Source organism: Electrophorus electricus, chromosome 2, assembly GCF_013358815.1.
Source record: "Electrophorus electricus isolate fEleEle1 chromosome 2, fEleEle1.pri, whole genome shotgun sequence".
NCBI lineage: Eukaryota > Metazoa > Chordata > Actinopteri > Gymnotiformes > Gymnotidae > Electrophorus > Electrophorus electricus.
The window spans coordinates 30,053,137-30,080,229 of NC_049536.1; the positions used below are offsets into that span (position 1 = coordinate 30,053,137).

Below are 27,093 nucleotides of genomic sequence, written 5' to 3' on the forward strand. Positions count from 1 at the left end.
GTTTGTAAATGGACACCCACAACTAAGTCACATAAGAAACCTCAAACCACCATAAGATGATACTAAACACAAGAGAAATGTACAAATGTACAAAATGCACAATACACAATATAAATTTCTAGATGTAATATGCAATTCTTGTGGTTTAATAGAAAACTCCACTAGAGCAATGAAGCAGAAAGAGAAATTGTACCCAGTCAAGTTCTCCGGCTGCATTGTTCTGCAGTGTGGGCTTAAAAGCAGCATTAAAAACACACTGCTATTGAAATCTATATCTGCAAATGCCAGAACCTGATGTCAGCAGCAGCCGACATTATATACCCAGTCATATGCACTCACGCTTGCACACACACACACACACACACACACACACACACACACACACACACACTCCTTTGGTTGAGAAGGCGTTTAATAACGTCTGTCACTCTAAACAGAGAGACCCAGTTAAGAGTGACTTTAACAACACAAAACACAGGTCTACATGAGCATACACTACGCAAAAATATATATATAGCAGCAAAAAGTAAAAAGATATGATGAGCGGTTACAGAGAGAAGCTAAAAGAAAGCGAGATGACTGAGGCAGAGAGAGACTTCCCACTGGATGCGAGCTGCCTGCACTAGCTTTTATCTGTCAGCCTGTTGTTCATTTCAGGCACCTTTCACTTGCCCTTACATATGCTAGAGTGATGAATAGGGTTCTCTTATTGGAATCAATAACACTCTGGTACTGCTGCTACGTGTTGCCACCAGTATAAAACCTGAGCGGGACCAAACCAGGATGAACCACATCAAAGTTCAAAGTTATTCCCGCAAAACAGACACCAACCGCTATCTAAATAGACCTCTGTGTAATGAGACATGGAAGATCAGACAGCTAATATCCTAAATAGAGATGTTCAGCATTTGAGCCATGGCATGGCCTCTGAGCGCCCCGCTGGACACACACAGTCTGGTCATATTTAACTGTAACACATTTAGATGATTCGATGAAAACTGGGAGTTGTGGTTAACTGTAATTCTTAGCCAATGTTCTGTTTGATTCAATGATTAAAATGGTTCATCTTGACTCCTTTTGTCAACTCAATCTTCAACCTAATTTCAACACATCAGTGTCCACATCACATCATGTATAGAAATGAAAGAATCCATTGAGACTCGTGTCTACAAAAATTCATTAAAGTTCCCTCTGAACTTTGACCTTAAAAGAAATAATTTTTGTCTTTCCTTATTAAAGAGTACAGTGCATTAGGGGACAGGGGCCATAACTGCACACAAGCCCTGTGATATTTTAATCTTTTCTTACATAATTAAGAATCTGAACCTGAGCGAGTCATTATGGATGCAAGAAACTTTAGTACTACAAAGCCCATCATATTTCTGGAATTCTTAACCTGTCTTCATTGCTTCGACACCCCTGTCTGAATCAGTCTATAAGGGCTGCAAAATATACCCTTTGCTTTTGTTATCCTGATACTGACCTTTGTCGGACTGCATGTCAGAATATGTACCTAAACAGAGCAGAGACGTGTATTTCCTCAGCCTACCCACAAAGCAAAGCCAAAAGCCCAGAGAGGCGAAGCTGAGCCTAGCGGCACAGCTCAGGGCACAGGACGCGTGTGCGCCGCGTCCTCCTATCCCCTGCTCCATGGCCCGGCTCGCCCTGCTGCTTCCAGACGCCCCAAACACAAGCGCTCATCACTCCAAAAAACGGAAAAGAAGAAACTGCCATAACTGTGGGGAAATAAATCAAAGAGGAAAATAAATAAGAAAGAGACAGAAGAAACGGAAGCTGTTATTTTCTAAATGAAGTCACATTTTGGTGGGAGTGATTGAGGGTGTGCTAGTGACTGAGGGTGTGCTAGGAGCGTGGAGCTCCTGTTCCTGCTATGTTGGAGCAGGGCACTTGTCCCATTGGGGACTATCTTAATAGGATTACTGTTTCAGGATTCAGGATTACTGTTTCAGGATGCTTGGCCCACAGGTTGGCAAGTTTTAGGGGACCTGAAATAACAACAATAATGAGAGTAATTACGTTTATTCAAATGGTTTACAAAAATCAATTACCTTGACTTATTTAAGTTTCTGTAATTCAATTTTTTGTACATGGTGCATTTAGCTGTTACCGTCCATTACATAACCAAATCAGATTAAGATAATAGCACAAGGCAGTTATTTTTCTATAAGCCATTTGACTACACTCTGTTGGGAAGTTTTATAATAAGCTCTTGTTAAACATATGGTAAAAATCCAAAAGAGAAGAATACTCAGGAAGCAAGTTTTATCACTGAAGATATTTTTGGATTAGAAAATTAAATATGGGTGTAATTACCACTTTGAATTTCAGTGAATGAGTCACTTTGGTTTTATGGTGTGATAGCCCAAGGTAGATTCCCCCCCCCCTCCCCGCACACACACACACACACACACACACACACACACACACACACACACACACACACACACACACACACACACATACGGTTTGTCTTTGTGAGCTGCAGACAGCACTATCACAGCAGATGGTGCCACATCTTAATCCACTCTGGCTTCACTTAAAGACTGTCTGGGAGGTGAGCGGCTGGGGGCCGCGCTCAGAGATCATGGTGATCGATCGCGCTTTTTATAATGCCATCTGGAGCAGCGTTATGTAACAGGGACACAGTAATGCATGGCCCCGACCAGCAGAAAGGGCCCTCCAGGGCCACGCCACTCGGCCTCTTCACATTACTCTTGGAATTATGGGCCACTGATGGCCAGCCTGAATATCTAATAAACACAAGCAGCTGCTGAACATAAATCAGGAACCTCTCACCCACGGAGGCCATGCAACACACAGGTGTGTTCCGAGAGAGCAGTGATCCAAGGGAGCATCGATAAGCTCGATTTGCTCTGCTTATGAGGTGAGAGCAAAGACAGTCTGTTAGGATGGTTATCTAAATTTTAAGGGAGCTCTGACCCCTAGAGGGAACTCTCGGAAATGTTTTGTCTGGCGGACTAGTCTGCCATGTCTGGATAGTGAGACATACTGACAGCATTGCCCGAGGAGAACTGCAGCGAGGCGGAACGGTGATTCAGGACATCTCCCACTGACACATCTGGGTTAAATGTTGCAGGAGATCAGCACTCAGACATACTCATGTGCACGCATGCGCGCAGACACACACACACACACACACACATCCCTGCAACACAGCCAGAGAAGGCACAGCTGTTTCTTGGTTAATGACAGAAAGGAAGCGAGAGAAATACAGAGAGAGCAATTAGTGAGAGAACGAGAGAGAGAGAGAGAGAAAGACAAAGAGTGAACAACAGAAAGAAGAGGAAAGACAGAGCTTTTGAATGGACACACTGACAGCCCATCTATCCTGGGCTGGGCTCAGAGCGCTGCCTTAGCCTGATAAAGCCTGGGGTGCTCCTGCACAATCGGTCTACATGACAAGAGACTGGCAGGCCAGTTCCAGCAAACGCTGGCACGAAGAGTGGCATTGCTCCTCTGCCACTTACACACAGCAGCCAAGAACACATCAGCAAGTTTGCTGCAACACAGATCCACCAGACATCTCCAGTAAATTAGACATTGCTGTGTTGTTTCTGAGAGACTATCACTCAGGAGGAGAAATGTTCTGGCCAGGATGACCCAGGTTCCGAACTTGGCATGGTCGCTGGCCTTTGACTTTGCTACTATTTCCAACTGTGAAATTGACTATTTATCTAAAAGAACACACACTAAACCCACTGTAGTGTGTGTCTGTTTATGCTTGTGTGCGTATATAATTTGTATGTGTTGCTGATACCAACATAAACATGTAATTTATGCCTTTACAGGTCAGCTGTGTGTGTGAATGCCTACATGCATGTGTGTGCGCTACCTTGTGTTTAAGCAGAGCGCAGGCGTGCTGCTGATGGCAGCGGTCTCTGTGCAGGGCCTGCTGCTCCTGGTGTTTGGCCCTGGCCTCCTCCAGGGCCCCCAGGGCCTGGAGCCGAAGCGCCGCCCGCTCCCTGCTCCAGCTCTCCAGGACCAGCCTCTCCTGGGCCACACTGAAGCGGTACCAGTCCCAGCTCCTCTCATGGTTGCTCTGAAACACACACACACACACACACACACACACACACACACAAATAGAAGAGAAGAGGCACTGGTGTAGAAATATTCAAGGAAGTAGACTAGACTAGACTAGAAGAGATGAAGGCATTAGTGGAGAAGGGAGGAGACATTAGTGGAGAAGGGAGGAGGCATTAGTGGAGAAGGGAGGAGGCATTAGTGGAGAAGGGAGGAGGCATTAGTGGAGAAGGGAGGAGGCATTAGTGGAGAAGGGAGGAGACATTAGTGGAGAAGGGAGGAGGCATTAGTGGAGAAGGGAGGAGTCATTAGTGGAGAAGGGAGGAGACATTAGTGGAGAAGGGAGGAGGCATTAGTGGAGAAGGGAGGAGTCATTAGTGGAGAAGGGAGGAGACATTAGTGGAGAAGGGAGGAGGCATTAGTGGAGAAGGGAGGAGTCATTAGTGGAGAAGGGAGGAGTCATTAGTGGAGAAGGGAGGAGACATTAGTGGAGAAGGGAGGAGGCATTAGTGGAGAAGGGAGGAGACATTATGCAGCTGACTGCCTTTATCAGGACAGAGGGAGCAGGCAGGGGAGGGAGGCAGCACACCTTCCCCCAGCAGAGCAGCACAGCAAACTCTGACTACTGCTGCAGCCCTCAGGCAGCCTCAGGGACATCCATCATGGATGTCTGCGTTTTGTCCAGAAGTTTCTCAGAGTCATTTTAGTGGGGAAATGATATTTTTCTTTTTCTCTATGTGTGTGTGTGTGTGTGTGTGTGTGTGTGTGTGTGTGTGTGTGTGTGTGTGTGTGTGTGTGTGTGTGTGTGTGTGTGTGTGTTTCACCAGATATTGGTTTGTTAGGACTTTGTGAGTACATCTGGATGTGTGATGAAATGTGCCAAAAGGATAAGCTTATGTCTAAAGAGTCTGCACGCGTTCATGTGTGCCTACGTCTGTGTGTGGTGTGCAAATGTGTTCACATTGATAAATAATAAGAATACATAAAATGCTTTTCAAGAGCCCAAAGACCTAAAGACCATTTTCCAGGCATGAGATGTCTATTGCTCCTGTATTTAGCCTGGAAAAAATATCTGCATCCCAGGGCATCTCAGTCATGATGAGAACAATCATGGTTTTTTGTTTGTTTGCCTGTTTGTTTTTATTAAATCTCTACGAAAGCTAGTGCGGACTTGCCCTCTACTGACAAGGTAACTCAACATGACACCAGCCACAAGGGGTCAGTGTAACATGGACAGCCTGTCTGTGGCTCACAGCGCACTGAACCCATGATCTGAAAGGTCAGAAGCAGCGTAGGCAGGGCTCCAAAAAGGCCGTAGGGCATAGTCTTATCCATTTTCTTTTTAAAAGTCTTATTTGAATACAAATGTATTCGAGTGTGACAGCGCTGCAAAAATGAGTCACTCTACTTGGTGGTGAACAGCGAGGCTTTTGAGAGTCACCTTCTTTGTGGGCTACGATCCAGCACATTTCAGTGATATCTCCCTGCTCTTGTTCTGACGCTGACATGAGCTCATATGAACCTATTAAACTGGCTTTCAGCACATCTGCTAAGCTTGGTAATTAACTGACTACAGAAAATACCAAACTGTATTGAGCACATTATTATTAGCATGTCATACTAGGAAACAAGTTGTAATCAGTCACAAACAAACTTAGAAAACCTCTGTGTTAAGAGGTTTTTGAAGCTAATAGCGAATGTGAATTTTTGGCTAGTCCTCAACGTCCTTAGAATTTTCTGCTGCGGCATGCCTGATTCTGGCCAGTGTCTGCTCAGCATGTGTGAGTGGCTGTGGATGTGCTTCAAAAGAACCTGTTTCAGCCTGCTGAACTCCAGTCATGAGGGTGGTTAAGCCAATGGCACAGTTTTAGCCTTTAAAAGGCAACTGTCAACATCGCCTTTATTAAATAGGACAGCGTGGACTCAAAATGCAGAGAAAGGCAAAGGCATGAAAGGGAGATGCAGTGAAAGCGAGGGTTTGTTGCTTTCTCATGCTATCTGCTGGAAGAGAATGGAGAGACATCGTGGGTAATGGACTGCCTATTGCAGCTCCAGTAACCTGGGTTTGGAAGGCTTTGGGGTGTCCTGAGTCCTGATTCCAGAGTCCCGAGCCCTGAGTCCCGAGTGTCAAGCCCTAAATCCTGAGCCTTGAGCCCTGAGGCTTGCAAGAATCAAGACTCAGTGTCCAAATGCTATAGAAACCACAATCACACACACAGTGCTTCTGCAGTTCTGTAAGAAATAAATAAAAGCTAATCTCATATATAATTTCCACACACTACAGATAACTCACACTAACTCTACACCACCTGATTACAAGACAGATCTTTCCATGCCCAAGTTACATTTCACCAAGACTGAGCATACGGTAGGCCATACTGACTGAGGTTCAATTATTCCAGTGCCATGAACCCAGCAGGGTCACAGGCACCTTGCAGGCTTTCTTGGTGTGCATGTGGCCATGTTTTTAAATAGATTTTCTGTGTCAACAGTGGAATAGCAGCACATTTAGTGTAAATAAACCAGCCAGCCTTTCACCTGCTATCGGTGAGCTCCATGTTTCTTTGTGTGCTTAATGAAGGACGTACATTATGCAGAGCAGCTGCTCACTGGGTATGTAATCTGCACATATGCTAATTTTGTTTGATTAATTGATTTTTATGTTAATAGCACGCTTCCTTATCTTGTTTGGTGGAGGAAAAGATCGCTGCTCTGTAGAGAGGAACTCGGGCTCATCATATGAGAGCAAGCGAGAAGACATTTGTTCAATCAGATTTACACTTCACACCTCTACCTGCAGAGCCCTGTGAAGCCACACAGTGTAAAACACGACTGGACGACGTTTTCAATTAACATGACAAACGGTTTCCAAATGCTACAATTATATCTGTGAGGAGTGCATGATTTGTGAAATGTGATGTGCGCACTCATGTGTGTGCGGGCAGGTGTGTGCGTAGGCACGTGTGTGTACACGCACATGCGTATAGCTCCTGAAGCTCACCTAGTAGAGCAGGTAGTGCATGGTGCTAATAACACCAAGGTCATGGATTCGTGTCCCAGGGAGCACACGTACTGTCATACTGATAAATATGTAAGCTGCTCTGGATCAGAGCATCTGCCAAGTGCTGTAACGTAAGTGTGGTGCTGCAGTGACGGAGGTTGGCATACACTCAAAAAAAACACACAGATAAGGTCTGATGCTGACAAGACCGAGGTGGTCATGTCTGGAGGGTGGATATGTGTGCGGGTGCATGTTTCTGTTTAGCCATGGGTGCAGCACCAAGCTGGAACTGACAGTGCGACAGGTCCCCGGGAACAAGCCAGGCTCCCTCGTAGTTGTCATGGTGATACCGGCAGAGGCTACAGCAAATGAGCAATGGTGTTTCTGTGCGTGTGGGGTTTTTTTTGTCCATGTGTAAGGATAATGTGCGTCTATAGAGGGTGACATGTACGTCCTGTACTCTGCCCAGCACATAATTTACTGGGCCTCTGATACAACATTCTGAAACTGTGTGTGTGTGTGTGTGTGTGTGTGTGTGTACTGAAAAAAAAATGTTTTTAGTTGAATATGTATTTGTGTGTTGAGGTGAATTTGAGGATCTTTCACAGTAAATGTGTGAGACTAAATGAAAGTTAAAATGAGGAAAGCAAACAGATGAGAAAAGAAGATTTACTGGACCAAAACATAAGAGGCAGAGATAGAAGAGAGACAGAAAAGAGAGACCGAGAGATGTAATGGTGAATATTTGTGTAATTATTTCTCATCCCAGAGTTTTCCAAACATTTTCTCATCATAGCAACGATTACCGTTTTGAACAGTTCCTAAATGGTTGGACCATCTCGGAACTGAAACATGTTTTGGGACTGGGACAAGCTCAGTCTGAGCAAGAATGACAGTGAAAGAAAAAGAGACAGAGGGAGAAAGAAAACAAAACAGATAAACAGCTCACAATAAGAAAAGAAAGAAAAGTCAATTCTTCTGTGTACGGGAAGAGGGCAAAAGAGAAAGATTGATTATCACTTGTAGGGAGGAAATGACCCAACCAAGTTCTGCCTGGGTAACGAAGGGCCAGACAAGTAGAAAGAAAGATAAATAGCTCAAGTAAACGGAAAGACAGAACTATAGACCTGCAGCTGCACTGTGCTTCACTCCCCATGGCAGTGTCTGATGTTTGGGGGCAGGGCTGGGCCAGAGTGCCAGACACAAGCAGAGAGGCAGCTGCACAGGGGAGGCACTCACCAGCTCTGCTCGGGACAGGTGGGGCAGAACCCTCTGCAGCAGGTCCCTGCACAGGCCTCTGTGGTGCCTCAGCTCTGGAGAATACTGACGCACGGTGTGCAGGAAACGCAGGTGATCCTCCTCACACCAGCCACAGTTCCTGATGTGCACACCCATGCACATATACACCCATACCCCCATGCACACACACACACACACACACACACACACACACACACACACACACACACACACACACACAGAAGCGTGAACACACACACACACACACACACACACACACACAAATACACACAAACACTTTCACTTTTATAATCTAATTAAAAATAAAATGACCTATTGTGACACATTGTTAACACCTTAACAATGGAAGTTTTCTTTTTCCTATCACCACATTGAACTTCTTCCAAAGGCAAATTGGATGAGTAGTTGCCTACTGTGCTGCACATTATTAGAGCAGTGTCATTAAAAGTGCTACTGGGAAACATTCAGCTCACATAAATCTGACAGCTCTAAAGTTGTCTCAGCATGCATGAGGGGTTTGATCACAAACTGCATCAATAATCAGGCCCTTCAATTGAACTGATTACTGATTCCTCTGCCTATTTACAAGCACTCCTGATGCTCTTCCCTACCTTAGTGTGTGTATGTGTGTGTGTGTGTGTGTGTGTGTGCAAGCATGTTTTCGTCTAGAGAGAGAGAGAGAGATAAGAGTATTTGTGTATGTGTGTGTGTGTGTGTGTGTGTGTGTGTGTGTGTGTGTGTGCGTGCACGTGTGTGCGTGTGTGAGTGTTATCAGCCCCCCGTGTTGAGTCCCTTTCCTGGTTAGAGAGTTTAGAGCGATTTCCCTTCAGGTTCTTTTATGCAGAATGGTTTTAAACCAGCCGTTTAGCTAGACTTTTAATGGCCACTCCAGAGCTGAGGAGAAGCGAGGCTGTATCCAGACGGCTTCGTTAGACCTGACCCTGCAGAGAGAGCAGCGCTCTGAGCACGCCACCCTGAACACCACACGTCATGCCACTCCACGGTGCCCAAACACAGAAACAGGACTGTGGCACCCTTGAGGATCAAACACTTCAGCCAGAAAGGTGATCACAAATAGTAAAGCTTAGTGGGCTCCTACATGATTTTAGACAGTTCTTGATGAAAGAAAAAAACATCCCAACACAGCAATAATAGCAGGCATGTTACCACATTCTGCAAAGCGGTAATGGAGGTTCCAGGTAGAGAAGGGGGAATAGACAGACAATAAACTCTGTCAATGCATATGGACATTTATGCAGAACATTGATCATTCATTTCTCACCTAGCAGACTGGCTTAAATCATTATTACTAGAGTATATTCTGTTAATAGTAGAGTATATTCTGCTATGGGTTCAGTTAAAAATGAATTCAAATAATTTTAGTATCTTTAAGACTGTAAAGTTTTAATTTTTTTGGCTTGTTAAATAAGACCCCAGCACCATATTAAATGCTTTATGTATTTTTTGGCAAAAATGGCATTAAATGGATTTGTGAAATTGCCTAACCTTAAAATCAAACTACCTGATCTGCCAGAGGTTAGTGGCCTCTAAGATTTGCACTGTGATTGTACATGTGTGTGCATGTGTGTGTGTGTGTGCATGTGTGTGCATGTGTGTGTGTGTGTGTGCGTGTGTGTGTGCATGTGTGCGTGTGTGTATGTGTGCGTGTGCGTGTGTGTGCATGTGCGCGTGTGCATGTGCGTGTGTGTGTATGCATGTGTGTGTGTGTGTGTGTACATGTGTGTGCGTGTGTGTGTGTGTACGTATATATATATATATATATATATATATATATATATATATATAACTAGTCATTGACTAGTTTAATAAAAAATAGTACATGTACAAAGCAACTAATTGCAGTATTCCACATATCCCATATTGTTTTCTTTCCCACTAGGCTACCAATGTCTAATTCCAACATTACAGTCTGCAGCCTATCTAGCCATTTCCATGTCCAGCATCCCTGGAGCTGAGACGGTTAAGGGCAGAGCCGGGATTTGAACCTACAACCTTTCCGTTGCTAGCTCAAAGTTCTGAACTGTGGTTCCTGATACCAGATATATTGCATCAGTGCTGGTGCTGAGTCTGCCATCCAACAAAAGTTAAGCAGCAATGGTCCTATGGTCAGAAACTGAGAATTGGCTATGAGAAGGTACACACAGATGGCTGTGGATGGGCTGTAGCCTCTTACGCTACATCTATAAGGTGCATCTACAAAGACGGTGTTTCTATTGAAGAGGTTGATGAGTGTATGCGTGTGTCCATGTGCGTGTGTGGGAAACAGGGGGTGTGTCCACGTCACCTGTCCATGTCCAGCAGCCTGCTTTGCACCACTTCGAGCCGCTCTGTGTATTTGTCTGCCAGCGAGTGGAAGGCAGAGATGACACAGGCTCCGAGCTCTGCGGATGGGTAATCCGCAGCCATAACCTCGTCTGGCAACTGCACCAGAGCTGCTACGCACTCTGCCAGCTCAGCAGAGGCCAGCCTAGCCTGTGACAGTGGAGGAACACCAGGCTTAAGTACGCAGTCAAATCTGAAATCCCACATACAGTAGAACTAATAACGATTCTAGAAATGTACACAAACAGCAGAGACTTCCTTCCTTCGTGTTTTAGACAGATTCTTCTCTGCAGAGAAAAGACCATTATATAAAAATCTTCCAAATAACCTAATCAACACAAATTTCTCTTTAGTTAAGTGGTTTGGGAAGTGCAGCCTGGGTACATTAACAAAACAAATCCAGTTTCATCATAACAGCCTCTTGCCTAAAAGTTATGCAGTGCATTAGGATTTATACCACTTCATATCTTACCGATATGTTGGCAACTTGAGCCACAAATTATGAATAGCATGGGACCATTTTCCCACCTTCACAAGCATTCTGCTTATACACTGATGGAAATAGTATCAGTGTGCTAAAATATCCAGCGCTAGCACCTCCTGTCCAGCAGCAGAGAGCTCCTGTTGCAGAGTACAGCACTCGTCCTGCAGTCTGTCCATCACAGCCTGCTGCTGCTTCTTCACAAATGCCACCTGCAATGAGGGAGAGCAAAGGAGAGAGAGAAGAGCAAGAGAGAGAGGGAAAGAAGAGAGGGAGGAGGGACAGGGAGGGAGGGAGAGAGAGAAAGAGAGAGAGAGAATGAGAAAGAGAAAGAAAGGTGCAGAGATCTGGAGATGAAGGACATTTTTCAGCAAGTAAGCATTCAGACTGTGGTCCAGAGATCATTCAGGCCTGTTTTTGGGTTTCATTTTTATGGTGTAATCATCATCCCAATCATCTGCTCTACCCACATCTCTCTCTCTCTCTCTCTCTCTCTCTCTCTCTCTCTCTCTCTCTCTCTCTCTCTCTCTCTCTCTCTCTCTCTCTCTCTCTCTCTCTCTCTCTCAAAAAGGGAAAGGTAAAAAGGAATGGAAAGTCCCATACAATAATTTCTCATGTTTTCATTTCTTTCGAATTTGTTTCATCATTTGAGAAGCCACTCGAAACTTGGCTCCTGTTGTGAGAATGAGTCACAAAAATGATTTATCATTCTCATAGAATGATTTCCCATTGATGTGCTTTTAGAGCATGTAGACTCAAGTTTCCCCAAGAAAAATGACTTTCCAAAGGAATTTCCCAAAAGCCCCCATCTCACCTATATGAGCTCTGCAGTGCAGCAGAGGGCCAGTCAATACTGCCACTAACTAGATGGTCGTTAGTAGCTTAGTGGTAAGTGGTATGAGCTTAGCAGGGGAGGAGAGACAGTTCCAGTAATGACCAACTGAAACTGGGGAAATTGGCCCACAGAAGAGTTATGGGTTGCAAGGTGTGTGGTCAGGTGTGTGGTCCTCTTGAGCACTGCTGATGAACTTTCTGCCAGGGCATTGGGGGGGAAAAACCTGCCCCAGACCACAACCCCCACTTTCTTCATTTTTAACAGCTTTTACATCTTTTTGTCAAGTAAAAGAGAGAACAAGTGCAAATCCTGACCTTTAAAGACAATGGTAAACAACCAAAACAGATATGCATTACTAACTAAATTAATTAACTAATTAATCATATACATAAAAAATTATAAATAAAAAATTAAACCCTATCCAGCATCGGTATCAAACATATTCAAGAACATAAATGTTTTGTTTTTCTAGGAAGTCAAAAAATAAATACCAAATCATCCAAAACCGGTGAATTTTATTCTTTGGCTCAAAGTCAGACCTTTCAGCCAGTGAAACATTCCAGGGTTTCCTTCCTTTGCTCATAGTCGGCTATGCACCTTCTTGCCTCTAGGAGGCATGGTGATAACACAGAATCCTCATGTTTTGAGACCTTCAGATTTTCAGGATATATATTCAGGACGTATAATGGAACTAGCAGGTATCATTTTGCCAGTGATCTGACCAATCACCTCCAGCAGCCTTTTCCCAAAGTGCAGCACTTTGGTGCATTCCCACATGCAGGGAATTAATGCTCCTCTATACAATATACATTTAATACATGCATCAGGAATAGTAGGGTGGAAGCAGTAAAGTTTAGCTGGGGTAATAAACTGTCCATTTAACCGTTTGTATTGTAATAATCTGTGAGGGGTGTTCACTGTTCAAGCCCTTAACCATGTAGCACTCCAGACCTTTTCATTCAGATCTTCTTTTAAGTATGTTCTTCAAGGACCAATAGCAATTTTAAATGTGGATTATAAATTATACATTTTAAAAACATTTGGAGATATTTATGCCAGGATTAATTGATGGGGACCAGACTGGATTTGTTAAAGGTTAGCAAGTCTAGAATAATATTAGGAAAACGTTACATTTAATACACGGAATACAAGTAGAGAAAATACATGCAGGTTTGATAAGCCTGGAGGCAGAAAAAGCTTTTGATAAGGTATACTGGATTTTTTGTACTTAACACTAGAGAGATTTGGCTTTAAATGAAAATTCAATCCAATGCATTAGAGGGATTTACAAACAACCCAGAGCTAGAGTAAAGGTTAATGGTTCTTTAAAGTTTTACTTTGGGAAGAGGACCACAGCAAGGATGTTGTCTCAGTCCTGTTATCTGTCATCTATATACAAACATCGGCCCAATCTAAAAGGCATCAACATGGGGGCCAAAGTAATGAATCTGCTCGAAAAATATCATTTATACCTAGGATACAAATGAAATATCTCATAAACAAAAATGTTATTCAATTGTTCATCTTCCCAGGAATTCAAGCAGCAGTAAAACCTGAAGTGGAATTTAAAATCAACAAAATATTTAGTAATGTATATAACAAGAAGTTCACAGCTTGGAAAAGACATATCTGCAAGGCAAAAGACCCAGGATCTGGTCCTCAACACCTTAGCTAACAAAGGACAAAGGTGGAATGGTTCTTCTAAATGTAATGGAATATTTGATGCAATTTTATGTCATTCTGAATATTCCAAAAAATAGAAAGAAACTGAAACACACAGTCAGAGTTGGCATATCTAATCTCTTCAAGGATAAAAAAAGACTCCCCCCAAATATAAAAAGGGAAATCAACCAAATAACAATATTTACAGTGCAAACTTGTTTTGCTTTTGTTAGAAAACTCAGATTGGAGAAAGAACAGAACATATTGAAATGGATTGCCTTTAACAATAACTTTAAAACAGGAATAGGTGACTAATTGGTGACTTTATATAGTGGTTAACTAAAGGAATTACTGCCTTATGTACAGTCACTGAGAATGGGAAAGTGAAGAGTTGGAAAAGAAATTTACCCTGAGTAATCAGGATTGATTCCGTTACCTACAACTTATAATGACGATAACTATGATTATTATAATAGAGAAGTGAATTAAGAACATATTAGAGATTTAAACCCAGTTATAAAAACAGTTTTGAATGCCAAGAACAGTAAAACAACTGTCACAGTACCGTTCCCCTGCAGACAGCTATTGGTATCCAGCAGCAGTTGAGCGCATGAACTTGTGCATATGTTGTTCTTATGTTACTTGTCTTTGCTGGTCCACGCCTCCGTCAAGGTGATTGTGTCATAATGTTATGCCTCATGTAAGCCTGTTTCTGTTTTTATGACCTTGTCAGTCATTGCATGTTATCCACTTTTGTTGCAGTTAGTGCACTTTTATGTTTGGTTTCATTTTTTTTTACTTTCCTTAAGCACTTCAGTTGGAAACGTGTTGCTTCCTTCTTTTTACTGCACATTCTTCACCCATGACAACAACTAGCACTACGTCCTCTCTTTATCACTCCTTGATGTAGAACATGCTCAGCATTATACGTAAAAACTAAATGGGGGGAGAGAACTGAATAAAATGTCAGATTGCATAATGGAAATTTGCATAATGGTGTATTATGCAACAAAATACTACACATTCTCGGAAGCGGAGGGAATATGGATGGCAAATTTTGATTAGATTCTTCATTGCACCTAAAATTAAAAATAAATATATTCCAGCAGTACAACAACCGTGTGGGACACATTGTGTCATTCCAGTTGCCAATGATCAGTGTTGGGATACACAGTCTAACAGGAGTAGTGCATTGTACCTGGGCAATATTTGAGGAGTCATTTCAAAGAAGAAAGAAACACTTCTCATAGCCAGCCAGAAGGCTATTACTAGAAACTGGCTTAAAAGGTGCCCAATAATGCACTCATTCAGTATTTTAAATCCATTTTAGAAAATTGACACCAATGCCCATTTTTTTTAATACCTCCAACAAATAATACCATTTTCTTGGGTTAAATGCTTTTTCTGCATCCAGTAACAGAACTGTATTATAAAGCCTTCCTTTCGTGTACAACGTTGAGAACCTTCCATATGTTGTGAAACCCTTGCCTTCCCTTAACAAAGCCATTTTGATCATTATAAATCATTTGCGGCAAAAGTGTTTCTAACCTCTTTGCTGGCATTGTCAAAGGAATCTTTAAGTCATTGTTAAGGAGCCAAATAGGTCTATATGATCCACTTTCAGTTGGTCGTTTTTCAGGCGTTGACGGTGGTGCAATCTTTGCGATCTTCAGAGGGGGGGGAAGAGATGCCTTTTTAAAACGACTCCTTATGCATATCTAATAAAGGTGGAACAAGAATGCTTTAACTATCTCTATTGGAATCTCATCTGGTCCAGGTGTCTTCCCATCCGTCATGCTGCCAATAGCTTCACACAGCTCATCGGCCTTTAGGTTTTTCTCCAGAAATGCTACCATGCCATTTTCCAGAGGATTAAATACTAAAGAATGAAAATATTCTGCTTGATTTTGCAATGTGTTGTCATAGTACTGTGAGCGATACAAGGTGTAGTAATCATTTTGGAATGTATTACTTATTTCTGTTGTACTAATTGGGACTTCTTCCTGATCTGCCAGAACAACGTTTATGGCCCTTTCTGCTTGTATCTGTTTGATACACCAAGCTAACAGTTTATCCATTTTCTCTCCTTGTTCAGAAAATAATTGTTTCACCCACATTTTATTGCTTGATTGGATATTTCTTTATATTTGTTTCCCAATTTATATCATTCAGAGAGTAATTTTCCAGAAAATCCCTGGAAAATCTGCATCTCAATCTTTTTACCCCAGTTTTCTCCAAATGTTAGTCATTTCCTGTCATTTCCATGCTCTAGTTAACTAATGCCAAGTTCACACTACATCGTTTTAGCCATGACATTCCACTCGCCAACAATTCTGGGAGATCACAGATAAAAGCCCCTGATCAGAGGCAAATTGGCATTCACTTGGGGCTTGAAAATAGGTTCTTGATTGCTTGGTGTGAATTGTTCAAAGACACCATCCAAGAGGCTCGTTGACTGCTCACAGACAGACAAAAAGTATCAAACGAGTCCAAATCGTGTAGCTTGTAAAGTGTAGGGACCCAATTATGACTTGTAGTGAGTGCACCGACAAGCTAAAGGGACACCTGGGGGAGGTGTTGTACAAGATCAACAAGCATTGCGACAACAAAAGTTATTTTTCCTCACTTTTTTTCACTGAAAATCAGCACATTGCAAAACTTTGCTTGATTCTTGCTGATGTCCACTTTTGGAAGAAAAAAATCCATCTTATTCACATCATTCCCCATGGCACCTCTCACATGTGTTTTTGTGACAAAACATAGTTTGGAAATGATACAGACTTGTTGGCTGGTGAAATATCTTGTAATGTGTGACTATCTATTGCTGATCAGCCATGTACTGTTCAAGCCACAACAACTTTGAGGCCCAATTATAAGCAAGCTGTGTAGTGTGAACAGTACTCTGCTCTGGCAGTTCTGAAGGTCATGTATTGTGGTCTATGTCATAAACTTCCCCATCACACAATGCTACAAAGGTGAAGGCTAGCAGACACTGATACATGTGTAACTAGCCGTAGTATCGTGCTGAACTACCATCACATTGACATCACTGGATGGTTCATCACATTCGGAGGAGAGCACCACTCGTACCTCCACTTACATCAACTAGCAGACATCCAAACTGGTTGGCATGGGAGTAGGGGGCATTCATATGCTGTCTTAGACTCCCAGCCAGAGATGGCTCTGGCATCAACGAGGACTGAACCAGAAAACCTGATCATAGGAACAACACTTAGACCACCGAGCCACCAAGGAGCCCCTAAATAGCTTTTATTTCCAAGTTACTTCAATTTGTGAGCTTTTATTTTCAAAACTTGTGTAACCTATCATTTGTCTTCTAATCTAAAAATGCTTTAAAAGCTTCCCACCTAGTAGAAATTTAAAATGTCTTTGTGCCAAATATTTTGAAGACATCAGCAACATGAAGAATCCACCAAATCTAATATAAGAGAGACCAGGTATTATCATACTGTCATACCAGCATTTTGTCATTTTCAACATTAAGTCAGCAGATATTAAAAAACAGTTAATATGAGAAAAGGTCTGACGTCTCAAAATAAGAAAAAGATAATATACGCTCGGGGTGTCTGATTCCCCATATGTCCTTTATGCAATGTTTTAATACTTTCCTAGCCTATTGGTGGGAAGAGTCTGTAACTGTAGCTCTATCCTTTTCAGCACAAAGTGTGCAGGTATAATTGCATCCTATAATGAGGTAACCTAGTGCAGCTATAAATTGTTATAGAAGGCTGGGTTGTCATCAGTAGTTGCACATTGTCTAATTACGTATTTACCAGCATGATCACTGACGGCATTAATCAATTGCAGAGTGTACAAGAGTGAAGAGAGAGTGAGAGCTGTAGGAGGCTGAGAACAGTCGTCCAAGCCATCTTCTCCTTCCTCTAACTACATCCTCTGGGATCAGATGCATTTCCTGTAGGAAGACTATCTCCGCATTTATTTAAATGAACCTGTTGTTCATAATTTGTTTTAACTTGTCGAGTTTATTTAATCCCCTCACATTCCACAATCTAAATTGAACTGCATTATCCCATTTTATATCTCTGAACCTATCGCAGTAAAGGATATGAAAAAAAAAAAGAAATTTTATATATATATATATATATAATGGCTGCTAAAGGGGAATAAAATGCTAATACCCCTTAACCACGCCCTTGCTTCACCTAGAGGAACGTCTTAAACGTGTACGAGCTGGTCTTTCCTCTTGGCGACAAATAGCATACGCGGAGTCCAAAGAGGGTCCCTGTATCTTAACAGAAGGTCAAACCACTTATCAAAAAGTAATACTATAAACTCCACAGTCAATGAAGCCCCTGTTTTAGGTAGACACAACTCTACAATTAGTCATAGGCTGCTTGTTATTCCACCCGTTTGTCACGCTTCTCCACTTCCGAAGGGCCATGTAACGCTTTTAACTGCGGGTAACAATTAGTTTAGCTGGATGTATAATCTCGCATCTGAGGTCAGGAATGAAGGTTCTTTCTCCGTCATGTCACGAGCTTGTGAAGCTCGGCTGAAACATCGGGGGGAAAAAACATTATGATTATCCAAGTCTATTCCCCCCTTCACTTCTACGCCTTCAGTAGCTGAACTTGTCAGAGTAGTTCAGGAACTTCAGCACCACAGGTATCACGCATGCATGTGTCTCTGGCGTTGGCTCTGGCCAACTCAATGTGCCCTCTCGATAAGCACTGGGACAGAAATATTTTCCAGTCCAACAGCTTCAGGGACCCACTTCTCTAGGAAAGCACACATATCCTGTCCTTCGTTTTTCTCCAGAGGACTCACTAATCGTAGGTTGGACCATCGACCAGGTCGTCCACTTTCAGTGTGTGTTTCGACTGTAGCTTTCACTGCACGCTGACTTTGCCAAAGAGGCACCTCTGTCCTCTGCCGATTCCCTCTTCTGCCTCTTTAGGTCTTACTGAAATGGTTTTCAATTCACCTTGAATTCCTTAAACAGAGATTAGGAGGCTGTCATCCTCAAGCCACAGTTCTCTTTCAGTGCATGGACTGCCTCAACAATCTCACTAGCATGGGTTGGGCTCGTGGCTGTCACTCACAGCCATGCTCTCCTCCCTGTGAGTAGCTTCAGTTAGCCTTGATTTTCTGTCCAGATCAACAGAAGAGTCTAATTTGGCCGTTTTGTGTTTCACTGGCATTTGGTGGCATCATAAAAGTTGAGCTTTGTTCAGGACTCAAGTCCAAAGGTATTTAAAACTTTGTAAAAAGTTTTGAGAGAATTTGTAAAACTGTTTACTGTCTGATTAACTTCATGCAATAACCAAAAGTCTTCCCACTTGCTTGAAACAAAAATCAAGCCCCAGGCCTGAGTAATCAAATGTTTTTATTTATAAAAGGATGGACCACACACTAATTTACCATTGCACTACTCCAGGCCATACAGGTGGTAATTTTGGGCAATTATTGACACATTGCGGGTTTTGAGAAGGTGAAATCTATCAGTAGACTTAACCCCTGGTGGTAAGCTTTTGCTGTATCCCAGTCAGGAAGCCATTTAGGACCAAATTGCTGTAAAACGCTTTGCATAACGAACCATGGAGCCCCAGAGCAACCAGGTGAGGAGAGTGGAAGAAGCCGCTTCCCTGCCACCTTATAGGTAAGACAGCCTTTCAAACCATATATGACATCAAAACAGCCTGCGAGGCTGTTACGAGAGTCGGAGAGATGAGAGAGATGGCAATGTTTCCATTTACATACACCGAAGAAGCGCGAGAGAGACCTGATTAGATGACTCAGAGTGTGAGCCCTCTTTGAAACCATCTGTGCATCACCAAATCCATTAACACATATAATTTGAACTCTGCTCTTGTTTTTATTATTTTTAAACCACATTCACCTTCATCTTTGTGGCCCAGGTGAGGAATTCCATAATTACACTGAGGCAAAAAGCACAGCATCATTTAATACTGAGGACACATTGTGCAATGTGGGAAGAGAAGTACAACTATGTTAGCGATAAGATTATAGAGTGATTTCCAAACTCTTGAGTGAGCTCATTCTCTTCCCCCTTCAGGGTGTTTGACAGGGAGTTTTATAAATCAATGTAAGTATACTCAGGACAAAATTGGTAGATCCATATGAAACTGCTATTGTTTGAAAAGATGGAGCTCACCATCTTTCCCTGTGCCTTTCACAGAATTACTTATTCACTCAGCAGTACGTGTGTGTGGGGGGGAGGTGCATCTTAGAGAAAGATTTTTTTACACACACACACACACACACACATACATTTATATTTATAATAGATAGATAGATAGATAGATAGATAGATAGATAGATAGATAGATAGATAGATAGATAGATAGATAGATAGATAGATAGATAGATAGATAGATAGATAGATAGATTCAAACTCGGGGCAGGTTTTATGTTTTCCTGTTCTATGTTTTCCTGTTATATCTTCCTATTCATTCCTACAGTTTGAACAAAAGTCCAAATTATTTAGATAGACAAAACACACTCTGTTGTTTCTGTACACACACACACACACACACACACACACACACACACACACACACACACAGGCGGCAGTTCAGAGCAATAACAATGGTTAGAAGCTTACAGACATAATGATAGAGATGTACCTCACAGTTTGATTCGAGGACTCTCACTTTTGCGAGCACTTCTTGCTGCTGGCCCTTTTTTGTTTAGTTTTCTGCTATGTGACTATGATAGCCACACATCATCTCTATCTAAAATCACTTTTGTGGTAATAACGACTTTAAGTATCAGCACATTTCATTTGGTTTTTGACACTTTAATACATTTCAAAGTGCAAAGGTTTAGATAAGTTTTAAAGGTCCACATTTGTGTTTAATGGAGTATTTTTCCACCCCTAATGTAACTCTTTGAAGGTTTGATGAGAACACCTGCCACAGAATCTCAGAGGCACACACACTCTCACTCTCACTCTCTGTATGTGTTTATACATGTGATTGTGTGTGTGTGTGTGTGTGTGTGTGTGTGTGTGTGTGTGAGTGTGTGTGTGTGTGTGAGTGTGTGTTTGTGTGAGTGTGAGTGTGAGTGTGTGTGTGTGTGTGTGTTTGTGTGAGTGTGAGTGTGTGTGTGTGTGTGTGTGTGTGAGAGGGAGATTGGTGCGTACAGGGGGGTGTGATGAGACCATTTTCAGAGGTGTCTGGGAAACATGCAGCATTCTGTCTCTTACTTTCATCAGTCTGCTCTTACACATGAATGAGCCAGCACTAAAATATGAGGGAGTAAGCATAAGGCAAACAGGCCTCTACAAGTACAGCAGTAAAAGAGGGACAAAAAGAGAAGGAAAGATGGAGGGAGAGAGAGAAAGAGGTGAAGAGATGGAGCATGAGTTAGCTCGCGTATTTCCGTATGCGTATTTATGTAAGTATTTGAAAAGAGAGTATTTAATAGAGATCATTTAATTGTTCTTTAGACCCTATACTTTAAAAGTTTAAAGGAATGATTTTGTGATAAAATAGCATTAATTATCATAAATAATTCTAATTATCAAAAAACATTTGAAATAATTTAACAAGCCTTATTGACCTGCATCTTTCACAGTAGCTCTTGTTTCTAATAAGGCTTCTGTCAGTGCTATTCGGTCTCTTGGACAGTCCTGGATGCTTTCCTAAATATTTGCACAGTATTGGTGTATTTGCACAGTATTATTGTAAGCTAAAGCTGAAGCTTGTTTATTATTTTTTTAACCTATAATTTAATCTATTACTGTTTATTAGCAAAATAAAAAATAATAAACACAAAATAAATTGCGCAACAAATTGAATAAACTCAACAAGGCACAATAAATAAAAAACACAAAAATAACACTCATATCAGCTTATATAGAAGTAGGTACATGAATAATTTAAAATGTCCTTAATATATATGTTTTATATTCTGGGATTGTGATATTAAAACTAGAGAAATATGTTTGTGTAGTTTCAGCAGCATACCGAACCGAGAAACCAAAGGCGCTGGATTCCAGAACCTTTAGTTAAGTATGGGAACTGTACTCAACAGATGTTGTTCACAGCAAGTAAGTGGGTGTCTGTCCAAGAAGAGACTTTAAATGACAGTACACCAGTGTCTATGGCAGCGAGGGCGTTTCTACACACTGCTTAATGTTTTACATTATTGCTTTTGGTTATTTTATGCTTCAGCAACTTTGTAAACAGACACATCAATAAACCACAGATTGGAGTGAAAACACTGAGATAGGGAGGAAGGGGACAGTGTGGAACATCAAAGAGAGAGAGTGTGAGAAAGAGAGGGGGAGAGAGTGTGTGAGAGAGAGGGAAAGTGTGTTGAATGGGAAAATATCTTGTTTGTATGAGGGGGTGTTGAGGGTTATTATACCAACAAAAGAGTTCTTTGAGGTTGTGTATACAAATTGCGAGTTGCCAGCCTGTCAGTGTATGTTTAATTCGCTACCTGCTGAAGAACGTGCATACATTCTGTATGCTGATTGGCTGCCAGTGGTCCTGACGTCAGTCTGTATAGCAGGTCCTCTCTCAGCTGGCACACTGGAACAACTGTGGCCAATCGAAAAACCTCACGATCATGCTCTAAAGACAGTTCTACACACACACACACACACACACACACACACACACACACACACACACACACACACACACAAAATCATACTTCATTCAGGTTATACAAATAACTAAAATATGCACATTCAGTATACCTACAAACATATATCACATATACAGCGTACCAAAACATCCACGCACACAGAATACATATTACATAATAAACTGTGTAACTAAGCACAGTTACTAATCTAAAAAAAAATCCCATATAAATAAGGCTCATAATAGACCTAACGAGAAAACCTAGTGCTCAATAATGGTTCCCGTGGCACCTTTTTATAACCACATTAAACTGCCTGATGGATTTATGATTGGATTGTTACCATATTCCAGCAGCTCACTGAGGAGATGTCCATCATCCTCTTCCTCCAGCCTCCCGCAAGCCAGGAAGCCCCTGACGTCTGCTGCTGCCCGCTCTCTGAAACAGGATAGAAAGGGCTTCAGGATCAGGAGCGGCAGGCCCACGGCCAGCCCGGACCCGACCCTCAGCCGTGCTACTGACACGGGTCGTGCCCGCCGGGGGGAGGCGTGGCCTGAGGGCGGGTTATGCAGCCAGACTGCAATGGCTGGAGTTTTTCTGTCAATCTCTGAAAGCCTCTGTCGCTGACAGACTTCCCAGGCCAAGCGAACGGGAAGGGGGGGGTGTAGCAGCTTTCTGCTGGCATGCACCACGCTAATGAATGGCATGGCAGGGGCTATGGGGGTGCGCGTGGGGGAGATGTTTGCTCGTTACCGAATCCCACGTGTACGCACCCCATTAACCTTGCCTGACTCACACACGCTCATTACCCTAAAGCTATTACTGCCCTTCTCAAATCCCACACCACCCACAGACCTGCGGGGGTCTCTCTCTCTATCTCAGTCTCTCTCTCTCTATGACGTTTGTGCACACAAATATACATTTGCACTCACACACACACACACACACACACACACACACACACACACACATCCAAAGTACTAATGGCAATGCAGTGACTATACTGACAACGCACTGTGCATGAGGAACCCAGAAGGCTCTGTGAACCTCTACAGAAAGGTAAGAGCTGACAGTGTGTAATGTACCATGGTGAAGGGCACCAAAATGACTCCAACCGCAGCTCTCACTTTTAAGAGTGACTGCGCTTATCTCGTATCTTCTCCCTTCTCCTCTACTTTTTTCACCATTCTATTTTGCTGTCTTTATCTCTTCTCCCTATCCACCTCCCTCACTATGCACATTTGTCTCTCTCTCGCTCTCTCTCTCTCTCTCTCTCGCTCTCTCTCTCTCTCTGACACACGCTTCTTCTCTGCCCCTCTCTCGCTTCACCTCACCCTAGCTTTTCTTCTCCTCCGGCAAGAGAAATGCAATCAGCGCTCTCACCTCATCTATCTCCCCCTGTTTTGCCTGAGTGGCCAGGCAGTTCTGGATCTGAAGGAGAATAAAGTATCTGACTGGCTCGTGATGATGATGGGCCTCGGGCCTTTCAAGGGAAACTTTAGAGTGTCACCTTCCTGTGAATTACCCCTCTTGTAGTTCAAAGCAGCTTGTGAACACTTCCCTACTGCCACCACCGTCACATTTATGTCAACAGTCTAAATCAGTGATTGTCCACCAGGCCTTGAAGGGCCAGCACTTCCATTCTTCATCCGTTCTATGGGCCTACACCTGCTGATTCAGAGACCTACATTAGGGATGAATTCAGTACAGTGAATTCATGCATGCATGCACTGCCACAGGCAGATGGGTGTGGTCAGGCGGCAGGTAAGGGGTGGGAGACTCACCTGGCTCTGGCCAGCTTGTGGGACTCGACGCTCCACAGCTGTCGGTGCTGGCGAAGCAGGAAGTTCTCTCTCCTGATCTGATCTGCACGCATCGCCTTCTGCATCTAAGACACAGCAAGCCAAAATGAACTACAGTGGCACAGTCCCAGTGCATGTCATTTTCCTCCGGCAAATCAAATAACTGCAGGGATGTGACCAGGTGAGATTTACTGCCTTATTCCTTCACGTGTAGCGCTCGCGACTAATCAGACTTGCCCTCTCTGATTACACCGCGACGCTGCATCTAATCTGGAATTGTGGAATTTATGACATTGAGTTCCTTCTGGGCTAATCGTGCAGTACAGCCTTCAGCTCATGCCATATCCACTTTTGCAGGCCGTATCTCAGCAGACCTGACCGACCCGAGCGCTCACTGTCGATTAAGACGAGCCTTTGATCCTGCTTCAACACCTGATATTCCAGCACGAGGAATCGAATTAAACCCCTAATTCAAACATAGAGGAGCCGCTATTGTGAATTGAATGTCATTGCGGCCTCCGTTATACCACAGTGTCACACCGTGTGGAGGATTCAGCAGAAAGGTCTGCTGCCTGTGCATTTCTGAAACGCCTACAGATGAATGACATATTAGCCCTCAGGCTGGGAACCTGTGGATTAGTCCCTAAGCCCAAAGGGTAGAATGTAGTGCCCGTCGAAGAACAGCTCCTTAAAGAGCTGAACATTCAGCCCCGGTGCTTTGGATCACTGCGTGCTGTTCCCAGCTAAAGCCTGGGCCTCCACGCCATTCTTCCCGTAGTGTTATTGAATGTGACATTCTTCAAACCCTTCTACACCAGAGCTCTCCCGCAGGACTGCAGCTCTTTTCATCCGGCTCTCTTCTTCCACACACTCGATTTAACTCGTGAAGGGCTTGATGAGCCGATGAGCTGAATCAGACGGGAACACTTACGTGTGCTGCGGTGTCGCCCTCAGGCGCGGAGTCTGAAGAAAACTGCTTTAACAGACACACAAGACGGTCGATCATTCCCACACATGCACAGAGGCACACACACACACACGCACATGAACTCACACAGGCAGGGAGGGGTTCAGAATGATGATATCACCAAGGCCTGCAGATGTCCTTTGATCTGATAAAAGGTCGAGCCACACACAAGAGTTCACAACCTCAGCTCTTCATCACCCCGGAGCTGCCGGTGTCAGCAGGTTGGGTAGAAACGTCACAAGATGGGCGCTCTGATTTTATCACCGTGAAGCCAAATATTTTACAAAACACAAGCAAAAATAGATCACTGAAAATCAGGGGCTTCACTCCTAGAGAACCTCCTAGGTTTGTTTAGAAGCTTTTTAAAAAAAAAACTAAAGAGCAGAGCGTGTGAGACTGTCAGATTTTTGTGTGTGCCACTGAGCCACAGGCATTCAAGCAGAGCTAATTACAGACAGCCTCACCATCCAGCTCCGTGCTTCTAGCTTTAGACTGAAGGAATTAGGGCTCTAGCACACGCACACACACTTAAAGTATCTCTCCAGTCACAAAATCAAAACAAGCACAGACAAGATATTTCTAATTAATCTGCAGTTGTAATTTTCGCGTGAAACAACCCAGGACACAGGGTCATGACTGTGTTTTGTTCTTCGGTGTGCACAGTGACTGGACACCGCCTCCCCTTGTCTCATAAAGAAGTGAGTTTACTGAGGTTACTGACTCAAATAATTGTACATATCTCCGTTCTGCAGGCTCCCAAATAGAGTGTGTGGGAGCAGCTTGTGGGAAAGCGTGGGCTGGGCCAATGAGCCAGCCTAGCAGCTGGCAAAATCCCAAAGCTTAATTTACATGAGACATACATATTCAACAGCTTCATTTAAATGCATTTAACTGATGTCATTAGATGAATGTATGTTTAAAATTGAGAGTTTGTTATGAGCAAGAGTAACTATACACAATGCACAAACACTAGTAAAACTTTCACATTTTTTAGGTAACAATTTTTCTCCCAGTTTCCTCATCTCAGCCAGTTTCCAATGAAGCAGGTTTTTCTACCCACCAGCAGTAGTAGACCACTGCCCTGATGCTAAGCCCACCCACAAATCCTTACTCGTCCAACGGTTATGCATCATTCTAAAGAATTCTGGCTGATCTCCAATCGACATTGACATTTAGAGAGCCTGAGCCACAGACTTCCATTGAACCTGTTTAAAGTGTTTTCTTCAAGCATAATAAACAAACACATTGTGAGGATGAGGTGAAATTTACAGCCTTACAACCAAGTATATATTCTCTAGACACTTTATGATGTAAATCTATACCTGTAGTATCAGACTTCTAGTCAATAGTAATCTTGCATTTTTGGCTTCACTGTGGTACATAGAAGTCAGATAACTGACTGTATAGGACAGTTTGCTTTTACATTTGTTTTTAATATACAATTTTTTAAGGCATTTGTAAATATGGTTAGTGCTTCTTCCTAAGCATGGACTGTATGAGCAATTTTAAGGGAGAACAGACATTTATTGATTTCATATACCTCTGGGTTTGTTTTCATTTCTTGCTTGTCTACCTAACTCTTCTCCTGAGGCAGAAACATATAAGCTGCTTTTGCTTTACAAATATATTCCTTATGGTTTGCATATGTATGTGCATTTATGTACACACATGCAGAATATTACCAGAGAGGAACTGTGTAAAAAGTAGACTTGTCATATTTAAGCAGACCTAAAAATTACTATTGGTAACTTGCTCTTGGTTTCTGTCTCCATGCAGTTTCCGCATGTTTGTCAAAAGCCAAGAGAATTAACACTATGAGAGAAGCCCCTAACAGATCCACCCACCCTTCCTAGTATAACACACACACTCACACACACACGCACAAACACACACAGGCACACACAGGCGTACACACACACACACACACACATGTGCATGCACGCACAGCCAGAAAACTCTTCATTGCCAGTGAATTAGCAGCATTGAGCTGAGAATATTATCAGGACTCTTCTTGTAATGAAAACAAGCACAGACCTTGAGTCTCCCTCTTTCTCCCTCCCTCTCTCTGACGCATGCTGA

General features: G+C 42.8%; 1 protein-coding gene across 1 annotated transcript in view; it reads right to left on the bottom strand.

The window, feature by feature from the left end:
* LOC113574652 (coiled-coil domain-containing protein 148) overlaps positions 1–27,093 on the bottom strand; it is a 43,055-nt gene that overhangs the window by 12,028 nt on the left and 3,934 nt on the right. The window contains exons 4-10 of the mRNA XM_027005723.2: positions 24,030–24,133; positions 22,589–22,683; positions 22,099–22,244; positions 11,267–11,362; positions 10,632–10,819; positions 8,306–8,444; positions 3,875–4,081 (exon numbers count right to left, since the gene is read on the bottom strand). Coding sequence (XP_026861524.2) covers positions 3,875–4,081; positions 8,306–8,444; positions 10,632–10,819; positions 11,267–11,362; positions 22,099–22,244; positions 22,589–22,683; positions 24,030–24,133 — 975 coding nt within the window. The remainder of the gene's footprint in view (positions 1–3,874; positions 4,082–8,305; positions 8,445–10,631; positions 10,820–11,266; positions 11,363–22,098; positions 22,245–22,588; positions 22,684–24,029; positions 24,134–27,093) is intronic.